The sequence below is a fragment of the Aspergillus oryzae genome, chromosome 3 (assembly GCF_000184455.2).
Source record: "Aspergillus oryzae RIB40 DNA, chromosome 3".
Taxonomy (NCBI): Eukaryota; Fungi; Ascomycota; class Eurotiomycetes; order Eurotiales; family Aspergillaceae; genus Aspergillus; species Aspergillus oryzae.
In genome coordinates, this window is record NC_036437.1 from 509981 (window position 1) to 530514 (window position 20534).

A 20534-nucleotide genomic window follows, 5' to 3' on the forward strand; every position below is an offset into this window, starting at 1 on the left:
TCGTTTTTGATCTACGTCAGGTATCCTGCTTTGCACATTCAATCCAGCATAATGTCGCAATCAGAACAGCCGAGCCATAGCTCGACACCTAGGTCTTTCACAAGCCAGACGGCCTCTGCAGAAGAACTTCTCAAGTCACAGACCGTCGGTCTAGTCCATCTTTCTGATTTTCGCAAGCGTCGCGCAGAGGTTCTTGAGCAGAAGGAACGAGAAGCACATGATAAGTCGCTGGGGAGGTTCACCTCTGGTAACTCGAGAAGCGCAACTCCATCGGGTGGCGATGTGACCGACAGGTAAGTTAAGCGCACTTTTGGAAGGCTCTTAGACTAATCGCGACGTACTAGCGCCTCGACACGGAGCGATGGACCCCCGAAAAAGAAGAAGAAGAAGAAGCCGCTTGCGAAGAGCAAACTCTCTTTTGGAGATGACGAGGAAGAGGGTGATAATACCGGAGAAGATTCCGCGGCCAGTATACCTCGTTCCGCTTCACGAACGCCGGTAGATAACAGCTCTTTACCGCCGTCACGTCGGATTACCCCAAATCCAAACGCTCCACCCCCACCCAAAGCCATGACAAAAGCTGCGCTGAAGGCTGAAGCTGAAGCGCGGGATGCCTTGCGCAAGGAATTCCTGGCGATGCAGGAAGCCGTCAAGAACACGGAAATCTTAATACCATTTATCTTCTATGATGGAACGAATATTCCCGCCGGGACGGTCAAGGTTAAAAAAGGCGACCCAGTCTGGTTATTTTTAGACCGATGCCGAAAGGTGGGCGCAGAACTAGGAGTTGGTGGTAACAGTGGTGCCTCAAAGGGTCGGAAAGATAATCGGCGCGAATGGGCAAGGGTCAGTGTCGATGATTTGATGCTAGTTAAGGGGAATGTAATCGTCCCACATGTGAGTGATTGTTTTCGTCCCTATTTTATCGTGACCAATGTGCTAACCGTCCTCAAGCATTATGAACTGTACTACTTTATTGCCAATCGAGTACCCAGCTTCTCAAGTGCTGGAGGATTGCTGTTCGACTACTCCAACAAGCCCCCTGAAACAGCTCCTACCAATGATGATCCCCTATTGGGATCGAATACAGATCAACTTGAGGGTGCTGATAAGGATCCTGCATCGACAAAGGTCGTTGACAGGCGGTGGTATGAGCGGAATAAACATATTTACCCTGCTAGTCTATGGCGAGAATATGAGCCAGGACCAGAATTTGAGGAGAAGATGCGCACGACACGACGTGACGCTTCGGGAAATACCTTCTTCTTTTGATTAAACGGTTACAGACATGATGGAAAGATGAACATATTGCTATAGAGGGTGCGTTATTCTGTGAACTCTGTATATTAAGATACCCAACAAATATTACTAGAAACTATATAAAGGGAGAAGACGGAACTGGTTTTTTGTAGTCCTCAGGTATTCTGCGGATGTCTTTTTGTGATCTTTGCCATATGTGCGTATGGCTACCGTCGGTTACCCATACCATACACCTCCCACATACATCTCCTTTGTTTCCAACGTTCAAGACTACTTCACGTTCACACAGTTTCACTATGGACTTCTATCTCCGATGCAATGCACTTAAATGTCGATGTCAGTTGAAGGAACAAGCGGTTGTTACGACTTGTTCGTACGTCGTACCCCTCCTCTTGAATTGTACGTTTATTGTCCTATTGTCTCTGCGGATGCTAAGCATTGACTTATTAGACACATTTTCTGTCCCACTTGCGCAAGCACCCTTGGCCTTTCGAGTGCCACCAATGGCGAACGTCATTGCCCGGCATGTCAGACAATCCTCGTCAACCCAGATGATGTCGTGATAACCGCCTTGAACCCAACGGAGGATTACAAAACCAGCGTCCTGAGCGGGTTAGACCCAAACACTATAATGGAATGTGCCGGACGCGCATTGCTTTTTTGGACCTACCAAACAACTCAAGAAATGTGCGTCGTTCTGGCCGCTGCTCGACACTATTGCGTACTGACGGCCAACAGCTACTACCAGGAATTTCTCGCAAAGACACTCACAGACAGGTATACGGGTTTGAACACACAGATGGATAAAGTTATTCATAATGCCAACACGGAAATTTCGACTCTACAGACAAGGCTATCAGGTTCGTGCCGTCCTACTCATCTGCCCGAACTTTCACCTGAGTAAAGACCAGATATGCAGGCGACACATGAGCAACTTCAGAAAAAGAATCAGGAGCTTGTTGATTTATACCGAGAAAAGTGCAAGAAGTTCTCACAAATCACGAATCTCTATAATTTGCTGAAATCTCGGGCAATGCGCTCCCATATGCAGACTGCTGCATCGGACTCAGTTTCCCAGGCACTGAACTCTTTAGGAGCGTCGCGAAATGACCCTTCAGCTTCGGCATCGAACAGACCATTGGGTCCACTAATGCCGATGCAAACACCATCTCATCGTCAAAAGAACATCTTCCCTGTTGACCAAGAGGGAGTGGAGCAATTACATCGATATCAACGCAGCGGTACTGGGAGCTCAAAGGGGACAAAGAAAAGAACGGATACCTCAGCAATGCCGCCTCCAAGTCTTCCAGGAAATCCAAGACATCGTGAGTATGTTATTGTGGCTTTAATGCATTGTCTAATATTCATGTAGAGGAGGTGCCCATCACTCCTCAGCACCGAACACGCCTCACAGGCCAATCACTTCCTTCTACAGGAATGCCACACTTACCACCAAACAGCGTCGTGCTTGAGCGATTCCGGGATGAGCCTATTGCAACTAGTTCTCTTGCTAATAACCATCCTTCGATGAATGAGGGAAGGCCACAATTACAAACCCGTGGTCAGACGGGCAACGGCCCTCCAGGAACGAGAACCTTTTTCGATAGCACGATAATATAGGTTTACAGACGACACGATGATGCGGATGCGACCCATGCAGGTCTTCCTTTTTTGTTTTTTCACCAACGATATATATAGGTCGAAATGATGTTATCATGTTACCCGGCTTCGGAATCCGGTAAGAGAGCCGACTATTTTCAAAAAAGAAAAAAAGAAAAAAAAAAAAAAAAAAAGGAAAGGAAAAATTCAATATCCTAAATCAAAGTAGTCAAAGAATTATTCATATCAAATTCAAGAAAATGAAACTACCTCCAGAAACACGAAAAGGTCCGAAGTGCCATCGTGATGCCATTGACCAGCGTTATAAATTAAAGCGCTTCCATTCGTCCGACGTAATCTATACCCTCACCCACTTCAATATCATCCAAATCAACACTTGAGTACGCTGTTAGCATATACAAGAGCGTAGAAAACACAAACCAGTCAACTCAGTAACCCTAGATTTGAAACCCAAAAGTATACTGCCTAGCACCCAATACACACATTCGACTTACCAGCACATCCCACCTCCAAAGCCCTAGTATCAAAACCACCACCACCACAAACCAAAACAATCCGAAAAAGACAAGAAATTAGAGAAAAAGAAAGATAAGATCCCAATCTCAATGGCCCCTCAAATCCACACCGAAGCTCCATCCACCTGCAAAGGCCCGTCCCGTCGGCTCCGTTCTCAAGCCATACCTCGTTCCCATTACCAAGATAGTGGTCCCTCCGTCCATCCGGGACGTCCCCATCTCGGACGTGCGGAAGTTACTCACAACACGATTCCACCACACAGATCTTATCCCACGAGTCTATTCTATTTTCTGCATGGATCGAGATCGTTGGATCGTCTGGGGTTTGTCATGAGGTTATTTCTTAGTCGTATTTTATAATGTAGCTTATTTTGACTCCTGTTTTGGGGTTACTGTATGTGCCTTGTATTTATGGGTATTGAGTTTACAGACTTCTTATACATAACTAGTAGGTCGGGTTATGGTGTGCGTTTGGGGCTTTGTGGGATCTCTTCTCTTTCTTGCTTTTCTTTTGACTCAAGGATTCTTGTTTCCTTGACTTATAATGTGAGTTTTGGATTACTATTTTTGTATTCTTTGCCGGGTTACGTAGGAACAAATATCGTAACGTTGGTAATCGTATCTTATTAACGACTAACATCGCAGAATCATGTATCTCATGCCCTGCAAGACCAAGTCTAAATTTCAACTCCATACAATGGATATCCCGTCTCCTTGGCCCGAAAATCAGGTCGAGGTTTTGTCCAACTGCTCGCTCTTTGCCCACAGGGGAAAATATAAAAAAAAATGAAACCATATCATGCCATGCGTTCAGAAACGAAATGCACACGTAAGATTAAATTAAGTAGAATCAAAGAAAAGGGAAAAGGGTAATTCTTTAAGCAGAGAACTCCTTCACATCGGACTTCTTGCCCAGAAGAGCAAGAGGAACGATACCACTGACGTGCATCTCAGGACCGTAGACGTGCATGTTGAGGCCCAGTTCCTCACCAACGGACTTGATGTTACGGAGACCCTCCTGGTAGTTAGGACCAGCACGACGGACCCAGATCTGGACCTTGTGCTCGTTCAGAACAGGGGCGACCTCACGCAGGGCACGGATGACACCCTTGAAGGTCGAAGCAACGTTGGTGAAGTTGGCAATACCACCACCAATGAAGAGAACCTTGCCGTCGGGGTGAATAGGAGCACGTAGCATCAGGTCCAGGACGGTGTGAGCGTAGTTGTAGGTCTGAGTCTCGGTGGGAGCACCGGAGTACTCACCGTAGTTGGCGAGCTCACTGACGAAGCCAGCGGAGGCAATAGCATCGGCGTACACGACGGAGGCACCACCACCAGCAACCAGGGTCCAGACACGGCCCTTGGGGTTGAGGACGGTGAGCTTGAGAGAGGCACCGGTCTTGGCATCCAACTCAGCGATGAACTTCTCTTCCTTGCTCATCTCACGGCCGAAAGGAGCGGGGAACTCCATGGGCGGGCCAGCGTCAATGTTGACCTTGCCCTCCTGAGGAGCAACGGCAATACCCAGGTTGGCGGGGCTACGGGCAATAGCCCACTTGGTGCCGCACTCGAACTCAGCGGTCTGGTCCAGCTTGGCAGCCAAATCCAGGAAGTGGACCTCAGCGGAGGTGGCATCAGCGTTAGGGATGACCACGAGAGGGTTGATCTCGAGGTAGGTGAACTGGCAGTCGACATAGACGGCGTACAGACGAGAGATGAAGTCCACGAGGACATTGTGGACACCGCTGGGCACCTTCTTCAAGAGAGTGGCAGCGATCTCCTCATTCGAGGGGTAGTTCTTCAGGTTGACAGGAATAAGAAGCTTCTCGGCCTTGGCGTCAACATCGCCAACATCGACACCACCTTCGTGGGTAAAGAGGATCCAGTCACCCTGCCAAACGTTAGTCGATATCCTCTGCCGTTACCCATGGGTCTCCAATGCTTCTTACCTCACGCACGGAGTGAATGTTGATGTAGTACTCAGTTTCCTGAGGGTGGGGAACGAAAGGCTCAACCAGGAACTGACGGAGAACGCCAGTGACGGTCTCAACCTGGACGTCCTTAGCGGCGCGAGCCTCAATCCATTCTCTAGCCTCAGCCCAGGTCTTGTTCAGAGCGAGGAGACCGCTCTTGCCACGCCTCTTGATCAATTGGTCGGGCTTAGCAACGAACTTAGCACCGGAGGCCAACAGCCACGGGTAGGTCACCTCGGCCTGGTCGAGGACATCCTTGACGGCACGGTCTTCAGGGAAGTAGAGAGAGGCGAGACGAGCGGGAGGGTTGTGAGTGGAGGAAGGAGGAAGAGGAGTCGGCTTGATGACGGGGGCACGAGTGAGGTGGTAGTTGAGGATGGCCTTGCCATCAGCCTCGAGAATCGACTTGGCGGACATATTGGAGGGGTAAAGGACTAGAAAGAGATATGGAGGAGAGGATCAAGAGGGGAGTGAGGAGCTATAGACTGATAGTATAGGGGGGAATAAAAATGTTAAGAGTAAGGGAAGTCAACCCCAGATTAAGAGTATAGAGGTGTGGGAAGTATGTGAGGATAGATTGGAGTGAGAGGGAAAAGTGAGGAAAGAAAACAAAATAAGTTGTTTCTGGCTTGGCAAAAATTACCAGAGAGGAGTATTGGAGGTATAGGAGGACAATTCCAAACGGGGGGCGCAGTAGGAAGAAGGAGGAAAAAAAGAGTACGTCGGGTACGGCGATGATAATAATTTCAGCTCCTGGAAATTATTATTACTCTTCTGGATGACAACTTGGAGGGGGAGGGGAATTTTTCTGCTGGTAAAACTGTACTCTGGCCCCTCCGAAGCAACCATACCAGCACGATACGGGAATACCAAAACACACCAAAAAAGGCCGAGCTCGGGAGAGGTGTTGAGATACGGTGGGGATCAGCAGAGGATGTGGATCCTACCAGGACCCACTGTGTTAAGCGGCCTTAATTCCTACGGGTTGGGAGCTTCGCTTTCCACTCTGTTGGGGTTCTTCGGGAAGGGGTATTTAGTACGCAGTATCTGCCCTACGCTGTAGCCCCAATACTGTACGGCTTGATGAATGGCAACTTCTGGCGCACTTCGGACGGTTCCCTCCGGAAGTCGCACTTCATCGTAGATTTATCTGTAATTTTAGTTTCTCATTATCGGTTTTGTTGGGTTTTGGGTAGGTTTTGTTGGTGACCCCTCAGGAGCACTAGAGAGTTTGATACGTAGGAGGTGCAGCGTACACGTGGACCACTGTCTAAATCGGAATAATATCCAGGGACAGGGCACTGCGTTGATTGAGAAGATCTACCTACAGTACTCGGTCCGACTACTGGATGGCTATCCCAATCCAGGTAGATCCGTAAGGATCTTAGTGCCTGACTGCTCAGGTACCCATCCCCTTCAGTTAACTAATTCACCGCCTTTAGATAATCTTCTAGAAGGTTAGAATATTACCATGGGTATACCTCGAGTGGTCTACTACTATCAAGGTACTACTCCGTAGTACTCCGGCTACCACCTTCTATTACCTGACGTAGTTACAGATCCCTTGTCATGAAGTCATTGATACTACCTTTTCTTAACACACTGAGTGTAAAAGGAAATAGTCGGTTCCAATGCATCTTGTCGCGGTTGCATGATGTTTAGTCGGTGAGCATCGTCATGTGCGCCCGTTAGCAGCAGGCAGGAATCGAAATATTTTCTTAGGCGGCATCTTTACGTAGTAGGATGCAGGCGATGGATGAGGTGTACTCCGGTTTACTGTGTACTTTGTATACTACTAGTGGGAAGGTACATTGGCATCCCTGGGCCAACAAGAAAAAAAAAATATCAGACCGTTCATCGACCCCACCTTTAGTCCCGACCAGATCATCTTACAGAAATAGTGCCTTGGGCCTTAACTTTCCGGAGTCGAGACTTGCTTGAAGATGGCCCGATTATCCTGCTCATTACCCTTTTTGACCGTAGTCAGTATTGTATATACGGTGTACTTCAGATCACTCTTGGGGTCAGTATTATGAATACCGTGTACTTCGGGTCACCACTGGAGTCAGTCCAGTTTATACGGTGTACTTCAGATCACCGCCCAGGCAGGAAAAAAACAAGACTTGAGTTTGTTGAGCAACATTATCAACCCCCCCAAAAATAATACACTGCAGATTAGCTTGTCGCATACTCCGCACTCCATCAGCAGTACTGTGTACGCCGTCACACCAGCCCTAGCTAGCTCTTTCATTCCACCACCGTAGCTTTTCCTCTAAATGGTTCCTGTGGCTTTCCCGAGTCCCGGTTAGCTAGACTAGATTTTCCAATAAGAAATTCTCATCGGGAGGTTATTATTAGGACCTTTTCAAGTCCCGAAATCCGAACATAGCCTCAGGCCAGACTACTATTTTCCCAACTGGTCCCGCATTGCGCCCCCCGCCGTTTTCTCAAGACCGTATAGTACCGGCCCATACCGCCCACCCATACGATTACCTGTCTGATACATACCAACCATACGCCATACATACTTCAGACTCCGGGCTTCTGTACTTCACCTCAAAAATTATTATTAGCAGCTCCATAATTTCTTTACTCCGTACCAACCCCCAATCTTAACCCGATATCGTTCCCCTCTGTTGTTATTTTTTTTTCTTCTCCCATTCCGTCTTAACTCATCGATTAATCCACTTCATTCCCCCTCCAATTCCAATTTCTCCATCCTCCTTCCTTGGTTATCGTCCTTATCCTCCTCTCCCATCTATCTTCTCCTTCCCTCCCAGGTCGCTATTACTTGTTGCGACTTACTCCTCTATATCATTTAACTCACCTGCATACCCACCTAATAATACCTTCTTGTTTCCTTTGATTGTTTTACGTTTGGAGCTCTGTTGACAGGTATGCTTCCTCGAAATCAGATCGGATACTGATATCATACACCTCCCCTTCCCTTGACCTATTATTCCCCCCAGTCCTAGAACTGTGAACGCTTTGCTAATGTTAACCGGATTGACAGAGTAATTAGCCATCATGTCTTCTACCGCTCCTCTTGTCAACACCGCCAATGGCGGCTCTGCCAATGACAACATCACCCGCTTCGCACCCCCCAGCCGTGTGCTCTCTCCTCTCAACCATGCCCTCTTCCACAACAAGACCAGATGTTTCGTATAGTGAGTACTTCCTGTCTTCTGGAGGTCAACGTCATATATTGACCGTTGTAATAGTGGTATGCAGCCCAAGGCCGTGCAGGGCATGCTCGACTTCGATTTCATCTGCAAGCGCAGCACACCCTCAGTCGCCGGTATCATCTACACTTTCGGTGGTCAATTCGTGAGCAAGATGTACTGGGGTACTAGCGAGACTTTGCTCCCTGTCTACCAGGACGTTTCCAAGGCCATGGCCAAGCACCCCGATGTTGACACTGTTGTCAACTTCGCCTCCTCCCGTTCCGTGTACAGCTCTACCATGGAGTTGATGAACTGCCCTCAGATTAAGTCCATTGCCATCATTGCCGAGGGTGTCCCAGAAAGAGTAGGTCCTTGATCTCTGCCAAGCTAGACTTCGACTGACAGTGGTAATAGCGCGCTCGTGAGATTCTCGTCACTGCTAAGGAGAAGGGCATCACCATTATTGGACCCGCTACCGTTGGAGGTATCAAGCCTGGTGCTTTCAAGATTGGTAACACTGGTGGTATGATGGACAACATTGTGGCTTCCAAGCTCTACCGTAAGGGCTCTGTCGGCTACGTCTCCAAGTCCGGTGGTATGTCCAATGAATTGAACAACATTGTCTCTCAGAATACCGATGGTGTCTACGAGGGTGTTGCCATTGGTGGTGATCGTTACCCTGGTACCACTTTCATCGACCATTTGCTGCGTTACCAGAACGAGCCGGAGTGCAAGATCCTTGTGTTGCTCGGCGAAGTCGGTGGTGTTGAGGAGTACCGTGTCATCGAGGCCGTCAAGAACGGCACCATCACCAAGCCCATTGTTGCCTGGGCTATTGGTACTTGCGCCAGCATGTTCAAGACGGAGGTCCAGTTCGGTCACGCTGGTGCTTCGGCCAACTCCGACCTGGAGACCGCTGTTGCTAAGAACAAGGCCATGAGGGAGGCTGGTATCCACGTTCCCGAGACCTTTGAGGACATGCCCGGCGTGCTCAAGCAGGTCTACGACCAGGAGGTCAGCAAGGGCAACATCCAGCCTCAGCCCGAGCCTGTTCCCCCTAAGATTCCTATCGACTACTCCTGGGCCCAGGAGCTCGGTCTCGTCCGTAAGCCCGCTGCTTTCATCTCCACTATCTCCGACGACCGTGGTCAGGAGCTCCTTTACGCCGGTATGCCCATCTCCGATGTCTTCCGGGAGGACATTGGCATTGGTGGTGTCATGTCTCTTCTTTGGTTCCGCCGCCGCCTTCCCGCCTATGCTAGCAAGTTCTTGGAGATGGTTCTCATGCTTACCGCTGATCACGGCCCTGCCGTGTCCGGTGCCATGAACACCATCATCACCACCCGTGCCGGCAAGGATCTGATCAGTGCTCTCGTTTCTGGTCTTCTGACCATTGGTTCTCGTTTCGGTGGTGCCCTTGACGGTGCTGCTGAGGAGTTCACCAAGGCCTTCGACAAGGGTCTGAGCCCCCGTGACTTCGTTGACACTATGAGGAAGGAGAACAAGCTCAGTATGTCCCCCTACCATTGCTTCCACTAGATCTTCAATTGAGACGCATCACTAACCGCGCATAGTTCCTGGCATTGGTCACCGTGTCAAGTCCCGTAACAACCCTGATCTTCGTGTCGAGCTGGTCAAGGAGTTCGCCAAGAAGCACTTCCCCAGCACCAAGCTGCTCGACTACGCCATCGCTGTTGAGACTGTCACCACCTCTAAGAAGGACAACCTGATCCTGAACGTTGACGGTTGCGTTGCTGTCTGTTTCGTTGACCTCATGCGCAACTCCGGTGCCTTCTCCCCCGAGGAAGTTGAGGACTACATGAAGATGGGTGTCCTTAACGGTCTCTTCGTCTTGGGTCGCAGTATCGGTCTGATTGCCCACTACCTCGATCAGAAGCGCCTGCGTACCGGTCTCTACAGACACCCTTGGGACGATATCACCTACTTGCTCCCTGCCCTGCAGAAGGGTGGATCGGAAGGCCGTGTCGAGGTCAACATCTAATCTTTTATATATCCTTATTAATTTCTTACCTTTTCATTTTCTCTATATCTTTACACTCGTGGAAGTGGCCAGTGTGGGATACTGGTAATCTCATAAAATCCCGTCATGTTCTTGACGTTGGAGTTATGATGGCTTGCGTTGCATTGTTTCGATTCTTATATCATTTTATTTCACCTCACAATCTGTAGTGCGCACATGTGGCATGACTAGCTGATAGGGTTGATGAATTCTATGCAAGGGCAGAAAAGGCAGAACCTGTTTAGAAGAGTTAGAATTACGACAGCCTGATCTACAATCCAATGGGTTATAATTTCAATGATATTCCATATAGCTTCAAACTTGAGTAATCTTTTTCTATATACTTATAACCAGGTCCCTTGGTGTCTTCTTCGACTTCAGCTGAAAGATATCGGGGCCCTGCCCGCTTTGCCCATGTCAGTTGCGGATCTGGGAGTTGAGCAAAAAAAAAAAAATAAAAAAAAAAAAAAAAAAAAGTAAAAGAATTGCATAAACAAGACACGGAGGAAAATTCATTCCAGATGAAGTGACTTTCCGAATGTGTTTCAGTCCAATTGGTCTATGAACTGCCCGAGATAGCAGTTCTTCCGACCCCACATTGGCCTAAACTTTGGGAAGTAGTGAAACTAACCGCTATAGGCAAGACTAACTTAGAGCTTCTGCAATTCTTGAATCGATAAAATATATCCTTACATTAAATCTACGGCCCAACTCTAAGCGCGTCATACTTCGCCAACCCCAAGAATTCTCAAAATTTCCTTCTCACAAGTGGGCTTTCAGCCCCTCGAAATCGCTCATTGTTACCCAATTCGCGCACCAAATTACCACGCAAGAAAATCTCACCCAGAATAAGAACCCTCGACTTTATACACCTATAGAAACGAAAACCCAGAAAAAGAAAAAGAAGGAAAAATAAAATAGAAGAAATCCAAAATGGTCCGCGTCAAACACCGCTACCTCCTCCTCGACATCCTCTACCCAGATCCCACCTCATGGCCTTCCTCAACAGCGCCCAAAAATGCACCACTAAACGCACAATCCCAATTGCGAATCCACTCGCCCACATCCGACGCCTTGACGCCGAGCTTACTCGCAAAGATGGTGAGGGAGGAAGTCGCGGAGGTATTTGGTGATTGGGGCGTGGGGAGACTGGGTGGTGTTACCGCTGGAGGTGTTAGTGGTATGTGTACCTTTTTTCTTTTCTTTTTGGCTAGCCCTATCTTGGTAGAGGGTTCTTATGCCGGGTTAAAATGGTGACTAATCTTATGTTTGATTGGGATAGTTAAATATTTGTCGCCTGCGACTTCGACGGCTATTATTCGTTGTCCGCGCGCGTCGTTCCGGCTTGTTTGGACCGCGCTTACTTATATGTCTCGGGTGCCAGAGTATGGGGACTCGAATCGGTCGAGGCGGTCGGATGTTCCGTTGACGAGGCCTTGTGTTTTTCGGGTCATTAGAGTTTCTGGTACGATGCGGAAGGCGGAGGAAGAGGCGATTCGGCGGGCGAGGAAGGAGATTGTGCGGTTGAGAGGCGCGGAGGAGGTTGGGGTGCTTGGGGGTTTGGTTGGTGGATTGGAATATGAGGAGGGCTCTGGTGTTGCTGAGGATGTGATGGGGGATGAAGAGGAGGATGTTGATATGGGGAGTGATGGGGAGGATTGATGATCTTCTATAGGATGAGGTGTTTGCTTTTTTGGGTGCGTTCGCCGTTGTTGGCGAGGTTTTTCTTTTCCATTAATCAGAGATACCCTATAATACATGTATAGTAGAGGATGGTGAATTTCATGTCATGATTTTCGTACAACTTTCACTCCGCCGTCTGGTATGAATCCCCTGCCAAGATCGTCGTACTCATCGTCGTCTTCGTAACCGGCGCTGGGTTTGGTAGGGCCGGCTGCTTCGTCTCGTGCTTTGGCCTCTGCTTCCAACTGTTGCCTTTCAAGTTCATCGTGCTCATCTTTGGCATCTAACCAGCGTTCCTGTACATCTCGAACGTCCATAGTGCCTAGACCGTCCCGGACAGCAACCTGCCAGACGGTATCGTTTGCACCTTCAGCAGGTCCGAACACATACCCGCTTGCCCGGTCAATGACGTGCAATAGGCTCATCATGCTCTTCTTGTCTTCGACAGCTAGCGTTTCGAATGCAACGAGCCCGAAATCCTCAACGAGGTCTATAATGGCTTGATTGAGGGCCCCGAACTTATCATGCGAAAGCCGAGACGATTCCGCTTCCAGGTGCGGCAGCAAATATGAAAGGTCTTGGACCTCTGTGTAATAGTCTAGATTGAAAGGGAGCGGAGCGTAGTTCGAGAGATTGTCGATCTTGGTGAGGACGTTGAGGTGGGGAAGGTCCATTTGAAGCATGGCTCGAAGGGAGAGGATGAGGGCAGATATGTACATAGAAGGTAAAGTGAGGTTATAGGAGTCAATTAGGTGTATTACGATTAACTAAAGTAATAGTTAGCTCCATGTATATCGTAATCAGACCAAGAATGGAATAGAAAGAGACATACTCTATATCCCATTTTTTGGAGCTTGAAGAAAATGTTCCGTAATGAAGAGTGATGCGTGAAAATCTCGACCTGACCTGGGCAGTCAAATAGAACATAGTCATCTAGCAACGGCTCACAATCAGTATATCATACTAAGTTGCCGCACCAGTTCCGATGCTTACCTCCGAGTTCCTTCATCCCCTCCTCCAGCCAGTCAAAGTTCTCCTCCAGTTCTTCTAGCGCATACAATATACCTCCGTTAGGACCCAGGTGATCTTCACTCATTACCTCCTCGAGCGTGACCAGGTCGCGAACATCCAGCGCACATGGGTAGGACGTTTTATCATTTGCGGGGTCCAGATTCACGATCGAACATTTGCGGCCAATTGCCCCGAGGAACTGATGCATGCCATTGCAATAAGTCGACTTTCCCGCGCCGGGAGGCCCAATCACTAGCTGCGCAAACGGCATGATGACCCGCCTATGACGGAGATGTAAGGTACACGGAAAAGTACTTATGATAGATAAGCTGTGAGACTATCGATTGCATTCATTGATAATGGCGGGGAGAATATTATAGGGCGGTATTATGCGGCAGAAAATGATCTGAAGGACCGAAGCTTCGATGACGCCGGCCGATCAACAACTATCTGCCGTTGCTGCTTCAATTGGCTTTTCCCAGTGACTTTGCGCAATCATGGCGTCGAGTAAGTATATCTTTCCTATGGCATACTTTACATTCCTGACTAATGCACTTTAGACCAGTTTATCGTCGCGTCTCCACCGACCGATGCCATTTCCGCCTTGAAGTTCTCTCCCGACCCTAATTCCACACGAATTGTTGTATCCTCCTGGGACAAGAATGTGTACCTTTACGAGCTGCGCGATGAAAATGGGAATGTAGGAGAAGGCAAACTGTTACAGAAATTCGAGCACCGTGCTCCAGTACTTGATGTGTGTTTCGGCGCAACTGAGGACGAGATCTACACGGCCGGCTTGGATTGGGACGTTAGGAAGTGAGTCCGGCTGCATCTCCCATTCTCTGATAAGATACCGAGAGCTTGGGAAATATGATGCAGTGCTAACAATCTGCAGGATCGACATAGCAACATCAACCCAGACCGTGCTTAGCAGCCATGAAGCAGGAGTTCGAAGCGTCGTTTACAGCAAGGAACACCAACTGGTGATATCGGCATCTTGGGACTCCACATTACACGTACATCGCATCGATGCCCCAGACTCTATACCGTCGATCATTCCTCTCCCTTCCAAGCCCTTCTCCGTGTCTCTCACTGCTACGAAGCTAGTCGTCGCAATGGCTTCACGCGCGTTGCATATCTATGATCTGAAGGCGCTGTCTCTCCTCACAGCTCAGTTGGATGGTACCGTTCCGAACAAGGTTGAGGTCGAGCCGTGGCAGCGGAGAGAAAGCAGTCTTAAGTTTATGACACGGTGCGTAGCATGCATGCCTGACGATGCGGGTTACGCTTCTTCGAGCATTGAGGGTCGAGTCGCTGTCGAATGGTTTGATCCTTCCCCTGAATCGCAAGCGCGAAAATACGCTTTCAAGTGCCATCGCCAGACGGCTGATGATGTCGATGTGGTATACCCCGTGAACACCCTTGCCTTTCACCCGGTACATGGAACCTTTGCATCTGGAGGTGGTGACGGTGTGGTTGCTCTCTGGGATGGCATTGCGAAGAGGAGAATCAGGCAGTATCAGAAGTACCAATCTAGTGTTGCTGCCGTGGATTTTAGTGGTAATGGGAAATATCTCGCGATTGCTGTCAGCCCAGGGTTTGAAGATGGAAAAGATGACGTTGTTGAGGGGACAGTCAAGATTTATGTGCGTGAGCTTGGCGAGACAGAGGCCAAGGGAAAGGGTGCGAAATAGAACTACGTAGCTTTACTATGAACATCTAATTATCACGACTGGAAATGGTATTTCAACCTTGTCTAGGTAGACAGTGTAAGGAATCTAATTCACGCTAGCATCAAATGGTATCATTTATAGTTCCACTTTTATGTATACATGTCTAGATCGTCTCGGTCAGTAAGTGGTTAAGCAGAAGCCTTTCTAACGGACACGGAGCCGTCAGGCATACCGAAGTATGCGGCGATAGGCTTCTGACCACCAGTACCTCCACGAGCCTGCGCCTGGGGACCAGTTTCACCGGAGAAGATACCAACATCCAGGACACCGGGAATCTGCTTGATGGCCCGAGAAAGGGCTTCGACTTCCCAAACTCCATCCTTTCCAGTGCCATCTTGTCCGGCTGCAATGTCTGCCTTGGTAAGAAGAGACTTGAAGGGAGCATCAATGATGTTAAAGGCCTGGTCGGTCTTCAAAGGGGTTGGCTTGGGTGCGCCTTCCGGAGCAGTAGTGTTCAAGCGAAGAGCAGGCGAGATGCTACCGAGTTCCCTAAGCTCTCCAAGGACACGGCTAGCAGCAATGGGGGCCACTTCGATGGGAATGTACTTCCAGTTCGAAAGGAGACGAGATTGAAGTTTGCGGGAGTCTGTTTGGGGTCAGTCTTGGTAAGCCTCTTTTGGACATTTTTCAGTATCAGCCTCACTGACCAGCAACGCAAACGAATTCTTTAGCCTGGAGGGCGACAATCTTCTCCTGGAACAAACAGGCACCACCGCCCTTGATCAGGTTGAGGTCATCATCGACCTCATCCGCTCCATCGAAGGCAATGTCCAGCACGGTTCCTTCGGGGAGAGAGTCGAAGTCAACGGCTGTCAGGCCGTTGGAGACGATGAGCTGCTTGGAAAGATAGCCTGTGGGTACGTATTTTGTTTGGGAGGTGTCGACACCGGACTCCTTGATGGCCTCAACAACGTAGACAATGGTGGAACCACTGCCAATGCCCACATACTTGGCATCCTTAGGGTAGTGGTTCTTTACAGCAGCCTGACCGGCTGCGCGCTTTGCGGATTCGATAAGATCGGCCATTGTGGATCTGAGACGAAAGTTTGCAGGAGAGACCGTGGGAGAGGAGGAACGAAAGGTATGCAGACGTAGACGAGGGTGAGCGGAGAAGGATGAGGGGAACGAGGATCGGAATCTGTATAAATATTATTAGGCGGGCTATGTCGGAGTTTAAAGTGCTCTAGCGGCAGGAGTTAACTGGGGGAAAAGAACCGCAGTTGCCCTGAAGGTGGGGATCCAAAATGCGATCCCAAGGAACGTCCCCGTAATCTGGACTCACACGGTAAATTGGCGGCCACGTGGAATTATTAGGAACATGGCAAAGCAATTGAGGTTCAATGGATATCTAACACCTGTACGAAACACACCTAATGATAGCGTTCCCGCAAATTGCAGAGTTATGATTGTCGCGATGGTAAAAGTGACTCCTATCCAGTGGTGGGGTTGTGTCGTCATAGTACTTTTTGACGGCCTCAGGCCGCCGTGCACGGCCTTAGCTGTCGGCGTTTAGAATTACCGAGTACAGTAATCCCACCTTAGCACTACTGCAGGGCACCGTCAACATGGAAAGCCTTCCCCCCAGTTCAATTCAGTTACGGGTGGGGTTGATGATCAGTTATCCACAGGATGATCCGGATATCAGAGCATATGCTCCGCGTAAGAAACAGGCGTGGAAGTCTTCTCTTGAAGAGCGATATATTGCGTTACTACGTACAGTTTACCATCCGCCCAACTTGAAAAGAGAATACCACTAACTGAGTTTTACAGTTTAATATTGAGCGCCTCGTAGTGGCGCCTCTGTAGAAATAGGTGATCTTAGTGCTCTTGCTGTCGCGCTCTCTGAATGGTAACGGCCAGACAGAAAAAACACTAAACTCGGAGCCATGTGCCTTGAGCGACAAGATTATTATTAGGAGTAGACAACAACTTTTATTTAGCATTAAGTATTTAACAAGGATTTGACCGTTCGAGTGAGAATCAGTCTATATAGAGTTTTATCGCCTCTCTATGCCCGTTGCATATAGTGAGCAAGGAGTGCTTTACAGGTACTTACAAGATGATATTTGTACTTCAGTGGACTCCGCTGGCTTTTATCAGAGATTAAGTCCACTGCAAAGATTCAGAGAGTTATTGCCTAGCCGGCTCTGCTGACTATACACAAGCATTGATATACATGCAATATATGTGTAAGTATGGCCAGTAACCGAAGTTATATACTAAAATTCATCGATTATATTCTTTATTATGCGGATAGGTAAACTTCAGGTACGAGATTCTCTAAACTTTCTATCTATCTTGATAATGTCCTCCTAGTTAGATCTGTTTATGAGATGACTCTTGCTTCTTAACATGATAGGGAACACCTTTACTGTGTAGGCTTGGGGAATAGCAAGTTCTGTTGCTGAGACAACTGAGCAGCTTTTATGCCTATATGCTCTTCGCTCCTTCTCACTCAATTCTGGATCTGCATCTTTTTTTTTCATCCATCTCCAGTCTTAAAGTAGCGAGACTCTCCCTCTATTGAAACCCAAAAACAACATAACCCTCCACACTTCTGTACGATAGGCTTCTCAATGAGCGAAAGAGGAGGGCTATCACCTTGGGCCATCTAACATGGCGGGAGACCATCCATGAATGGGTTGTCAGGGTTACTGGTCCCAACAAAAAGGGTAGGAAATCTTCTGACCTAGCACTATGATTTTCACAGACAAGAGTCGCTCTTACCACGTAGGCTCAAGGACTCCTGGAATTCCCGAAGCTTGAGATATAAGAACAGGAATATGCCTTTGGATGTTGCTCTAATGTGAAAGATCATACTGGTAGGACCCATGTGTACGAATGGTAATCAGTAATCTAACTCGAATGTGCTCCTAGGATCTCTAAATGCGGACTAAGCCATTGAATGGTCCAAGCTTGAGAGACTCTAGGCTGGCCGTGACTTTGAAAAAGTATCGATAACTTTTGTTGTATGCACAAGATCTCATATAGTAGACTATGAAATGGACGATTACTATTGGTGGGGCTGTGTCGTCATCACACTTTTACGGCCTCAGGCCACAATAAATGCACGGGCCCTGTTACGCTGTGTACCCGTCACGTGGGCATGCAGCGTCTACTACGGATTACTGCAGAACCATTGTCAACAACTACAAGCTTTCAACGATAGTCAGATGCTTGCCATTCTATTCTCTGTCCGAGGCAGGTACTAGTATCCCGGCTGTACTAGTGACTTTATATCGTCTCTCCGCTACTCCCAGCTATTCCTTATCATTCCTCTTTCACTTCCCCGCCCCTCATGACTGATGCTTTTCCAAGCGCCCTGACTGGGCCATCTTCCAAAGAAAGGAAATATGATCGGCAACTGCGGTTATGGGCTGCAAGTGGCCAGAAGGCTCTAGAAGAGTCTCGTGTACTTTTGGTCAACTCTGATGGCCCATGGAGCAACCAGAGCACTGGCGTATCAGGCGTAGTGGGTGTCGAAACACTGAAGAACCTTGTCCTTCCTGGAATTGGAGGGTTTACTATCGTGGATCCTGCTACTGTCACCGAGGCAGATCTTGGAGTCAATTTCTTCCTCGAAGAACAGAGCCTGGGGAAGCCGAGGGCCGCAGAGACCTGCCGATTGTTAAAAGAATTGAACCCCGACGTAGAAGGAAGCTTCCAATCAAAGGTATGGGATAGTGGGGTTTGTCTTTAAATGCACTTATATGCTGATACTTTATCTTTAGTCCATTACGGAGCTTCTAAGACAGGATCCAGGGTTCCTTGCACAGCATAGGCTGGTGTTAGTTTCTGGTCCTATGAAGCGACCCTCTTTAGATGCCCTTTGCAAGGCTGCCAGTGAACTAAACATTCCAGTCTTGTATACACGCTCTGTTGGATTCTACTCTAGTTTCTCGCTTCAACTGCCGCCCTTGTTTCCTATAGTAGAGACCCATCCAGATCCGGAGACAACACAGGATCTCCGTCTGCTCAACCCTTGGCCGGAGTTGGCAGAAGCTGCTTCTCGAATTGATGATTTGGAGACCTTGGATGACCACCAACACGGTCATGTTCCATACCTATTACTACTTCTCCACTACCTTGAGAAATGGAAGGAGGCACATAACGGCAACGTTCCATCGAATTACAAGGAGAAGTCTGAGTTTAGGGAGATGGTGCGCTCTAGCGCAAGGACGTGTAATCCCGAAGGCGGCGAAGAGAACTACGATGAGGCTGTTGCGGCCGTATTGAAATCGCTGAACCCCTTTAGCTTACGCAGTTCGACTCGCGAGATCTTTGAGATGGAAGAGTGCAAAAACCCCCGAGCAGACTCGGCCGATTTTTGGATTATCGCATCTGCAGTTCGAGAGTTCTTCCAGCAGCATAATGTGCTACCTCTGCCCGGCTCACTGCCCGATATGAAAGCTCAGTCGGCAGACTATGTCTCTCTTCAGAACATCTACAAGTCAAAGGCGAAAAAAGATGTAGAGGAAGTCACAAATATAGTCAGAAGAATCGAGTCGCAAATAGGATCTCGGTCGGGTGATATCCCAGAGAAAGATATCGAAATATTCTGCAAAAACGCCGCTCACATCAAGGTTATTCGTGGACGCAGTATCCCTGAAATTGATGGAGAAGCACAGACTCTTAAGGCCATCCGCAACAGTATAAGCATCCCTGACTCTCTTATTCCTGTATTCATTGCCTTCCAGGCCTTGGACAATGTTGTGACCGACCTCCAAGAACGAAGAATTCCAAGTGGATCGATTGACGACGAGGTGGCATGGGGCGCTCAGATTGATCGTGTGCTCTCTGCGCTCACGGCCGACGACCAATCTACAATTGACGAGGACGCTCGAGAGCGCATTTCGGAAGCCATCCAAGAACTACGCCGGACAGAAGGCGGGGAACTGCATAATATTTCATCACTCACTGGTGGCTTGGTCGCCCAGGAGGCACTCAAGGTTATCACAAGGCAGTATGTACCGTTGGATAACACGTGCATCTTCGATGGAGTGCGAAGCCGTAGCGAGATGTATACGCTGTGATGCGGTTGCGCACCGGGGACTATGACAGAGTCTCTCTTAAGGAGGGCAACTGTAATGAAATGAAATTATGAATTGGTGTATCATCATCCTCCGAGTAGTTACTCTTTTCCGGCTTTTAAACTGTCATAAGCCCGCTCCCATTCCACATTATATAGATATATCTCGTATCCACGGCGTCTGCAACCTTGTCATCTCCAGGCGGCTGAGGGTGCTCATTGATGTTCTCGTCAAATTCAAGCTAAGACCTCACTGGCTCTGCAAGAACGGAAATCGCATACTTGCGGTAGATCAAAGAAATTAGGAAATAATAATAGAAAATGTCACTATACAAGCCGGATATGAAGTCATACTCAAACTTCTGTAGAGCATTCACTATCCATTCATACCATCAAGTGTCCTTTAAAATATCTGTAGCTGATCGCTCACCCTCTTCCAATGGAGCGCCGCTAAGACCATTCTCCAGAATTTCCTTGTGTCTGATCAATCTATAGGTTAGTGACAAAACATCCAACCTCCCAAGGT

At 48.4% G+C, this 20534-nt stretch overlaps 8 protein-coding genes across 8 annotated transcripts; 5 read left to right on the forward strand and 3 right to left on the reverse strand.

The window, feature by feature from the left end:
• Positions 1-51: 51 nt before the first annotated feature.
• Positions 52-1272, forward strand: AO090023000203 (FAM50/XAP5 family protein; the record flags this gene model as incomplete). The annotated part of the gene is made up of 3 exons (XM_001820726.3): positions 52-293; positions 345-897; positions 955-1272. The coding sequence occupies 3 exons, from the start codon at positions 52-54 to the stop codon at positions 1270-1272; spliced, it is 1113 nt and encodes a 370-aa protein (XP_001820778.1).
• A 322-nt stretch (positions 1273-1594) lies between these two features.
• On the forward strand, positions 1595-2632 carry AO090023000204 (uncharacterized protein; the record flags this gene model as incomplete). The annotated part of the gene is given in 3 exon segments (XM_023235480.1): positions 1595-1659; positions 1711-2160; positions 2167-2632. Coding segments are annotated over 3 exon segments (981 nt in total).
• Positions 2633-4272: 1640 nt separating this feature from the next.
• aclA (putative ATP citrate lyase subunit (Acl)) lies at positions 4273-5785 on the reverse strand (the record flags this gene model as incomplete). The annotated part of the gene is made up of 2 exons (XM_001820728.3): positions 4273-5286; positions 5345-5785. 2 exons carry the CDS (start codon positions 5783-5785, stop codon positions 4273-4275), a joined length of 1455 nt encoding a protein of 484 aa, XP_001820780.1.
• A 2610-nt stretch (positions 5786-8395) lies between these two features.
• On the forward strand, positions 8396-10534 carry AO090023000206 (putative ATP citrate lyase, subunit 1; the record flags this gene model as incomplete). The annotated part of the gene is made up of 4 exons (XM_001820729.3): positions 8396-8535; positions 8590-8896; positions 8947-10042; positions 10107-10534. The coding sequence occupies 4 exons, from the start codon at positions 8396-8398 to the stop codon at positions 10532-10534; spliced, it is 1971 nt and encodes a 656-aa protein (XP_001820781.1).
• Positions 10535-10699: 165 nt separating this feature from the next.
• AO090023000207 (GTPase GPN2) lies at positions 10700-13517 on the reverse strand (the record flags this gene model as incomplete). Its single annotated transcript, XM_023235481.1, has 4 exons — positions 10700-10789; positions 12355-13002; positions 13068-13168; positions 13229-13517. The coding sequence occupies 4 exons, from the start codon at positions 13515-13517 to the stop codon at positions 10700-10702; spliced, it is 1128 nt and encodes a 375-aa protein (XP_023090499.1).
• A 226-nt stretch (positions 13518-13743) lies between these two features.
• AO090023000208 (WD40 repeat domain-containing protein) lies at positions 13744-14940 on the forward strand (the record flags this gene model as incomplete). Its single annotated transcript, XM_001820731.3, has 3 exons — positions 13744-13753; positions 13807-14062; positions 14142-14940. The coding sequence occupies 3 exons, from the start codon at positions 13744-13746 to the stop codon at positions 14938-14940; spliced, it is 1065 nt and encodes a 354-aa protein (XP_001820783.1).
• A 167-nt stretch (positions 14941-15107) lies between these two features.
• AO090023000209 (ribose-5-phosphate isomerase RKI1) lies at positions 15108-16005 on the reverse strand (the record flags this gene model as incomplete). Its single annotated transcript, XM_001820732.3, has 2 exons — positions 15108-15565; positions 15627-16005. The coding sequence occupies 2 exons, from the start codon at positions 16003-16005 to the stop codon at positions 15108-15110; spliced, it is 837 nt and encodes a 278-aa protein (XP_001820784.1).
• Positions 16006-18277: 2272 nt separating this feature from the next.
• On the forward strand, positions 18278-20012 carry AO090023000210 (NEDD8-activating enzyme E1 regulatory subunit; the record flags this gene model as incomplete). The annotated part of the gene is made up of 2 exons (XM_023235482.1): positions 18278-18667; positions 18711-20012. 2 exons carry the CDS (start codon positions 18278-18280, stop codon positions 20010-20012), a joined length of 1692 nt encoding a protein of 563 aa, XP_023090500.1.
• Positions 20013-20534: the final 522 nt, after the last annotated feature.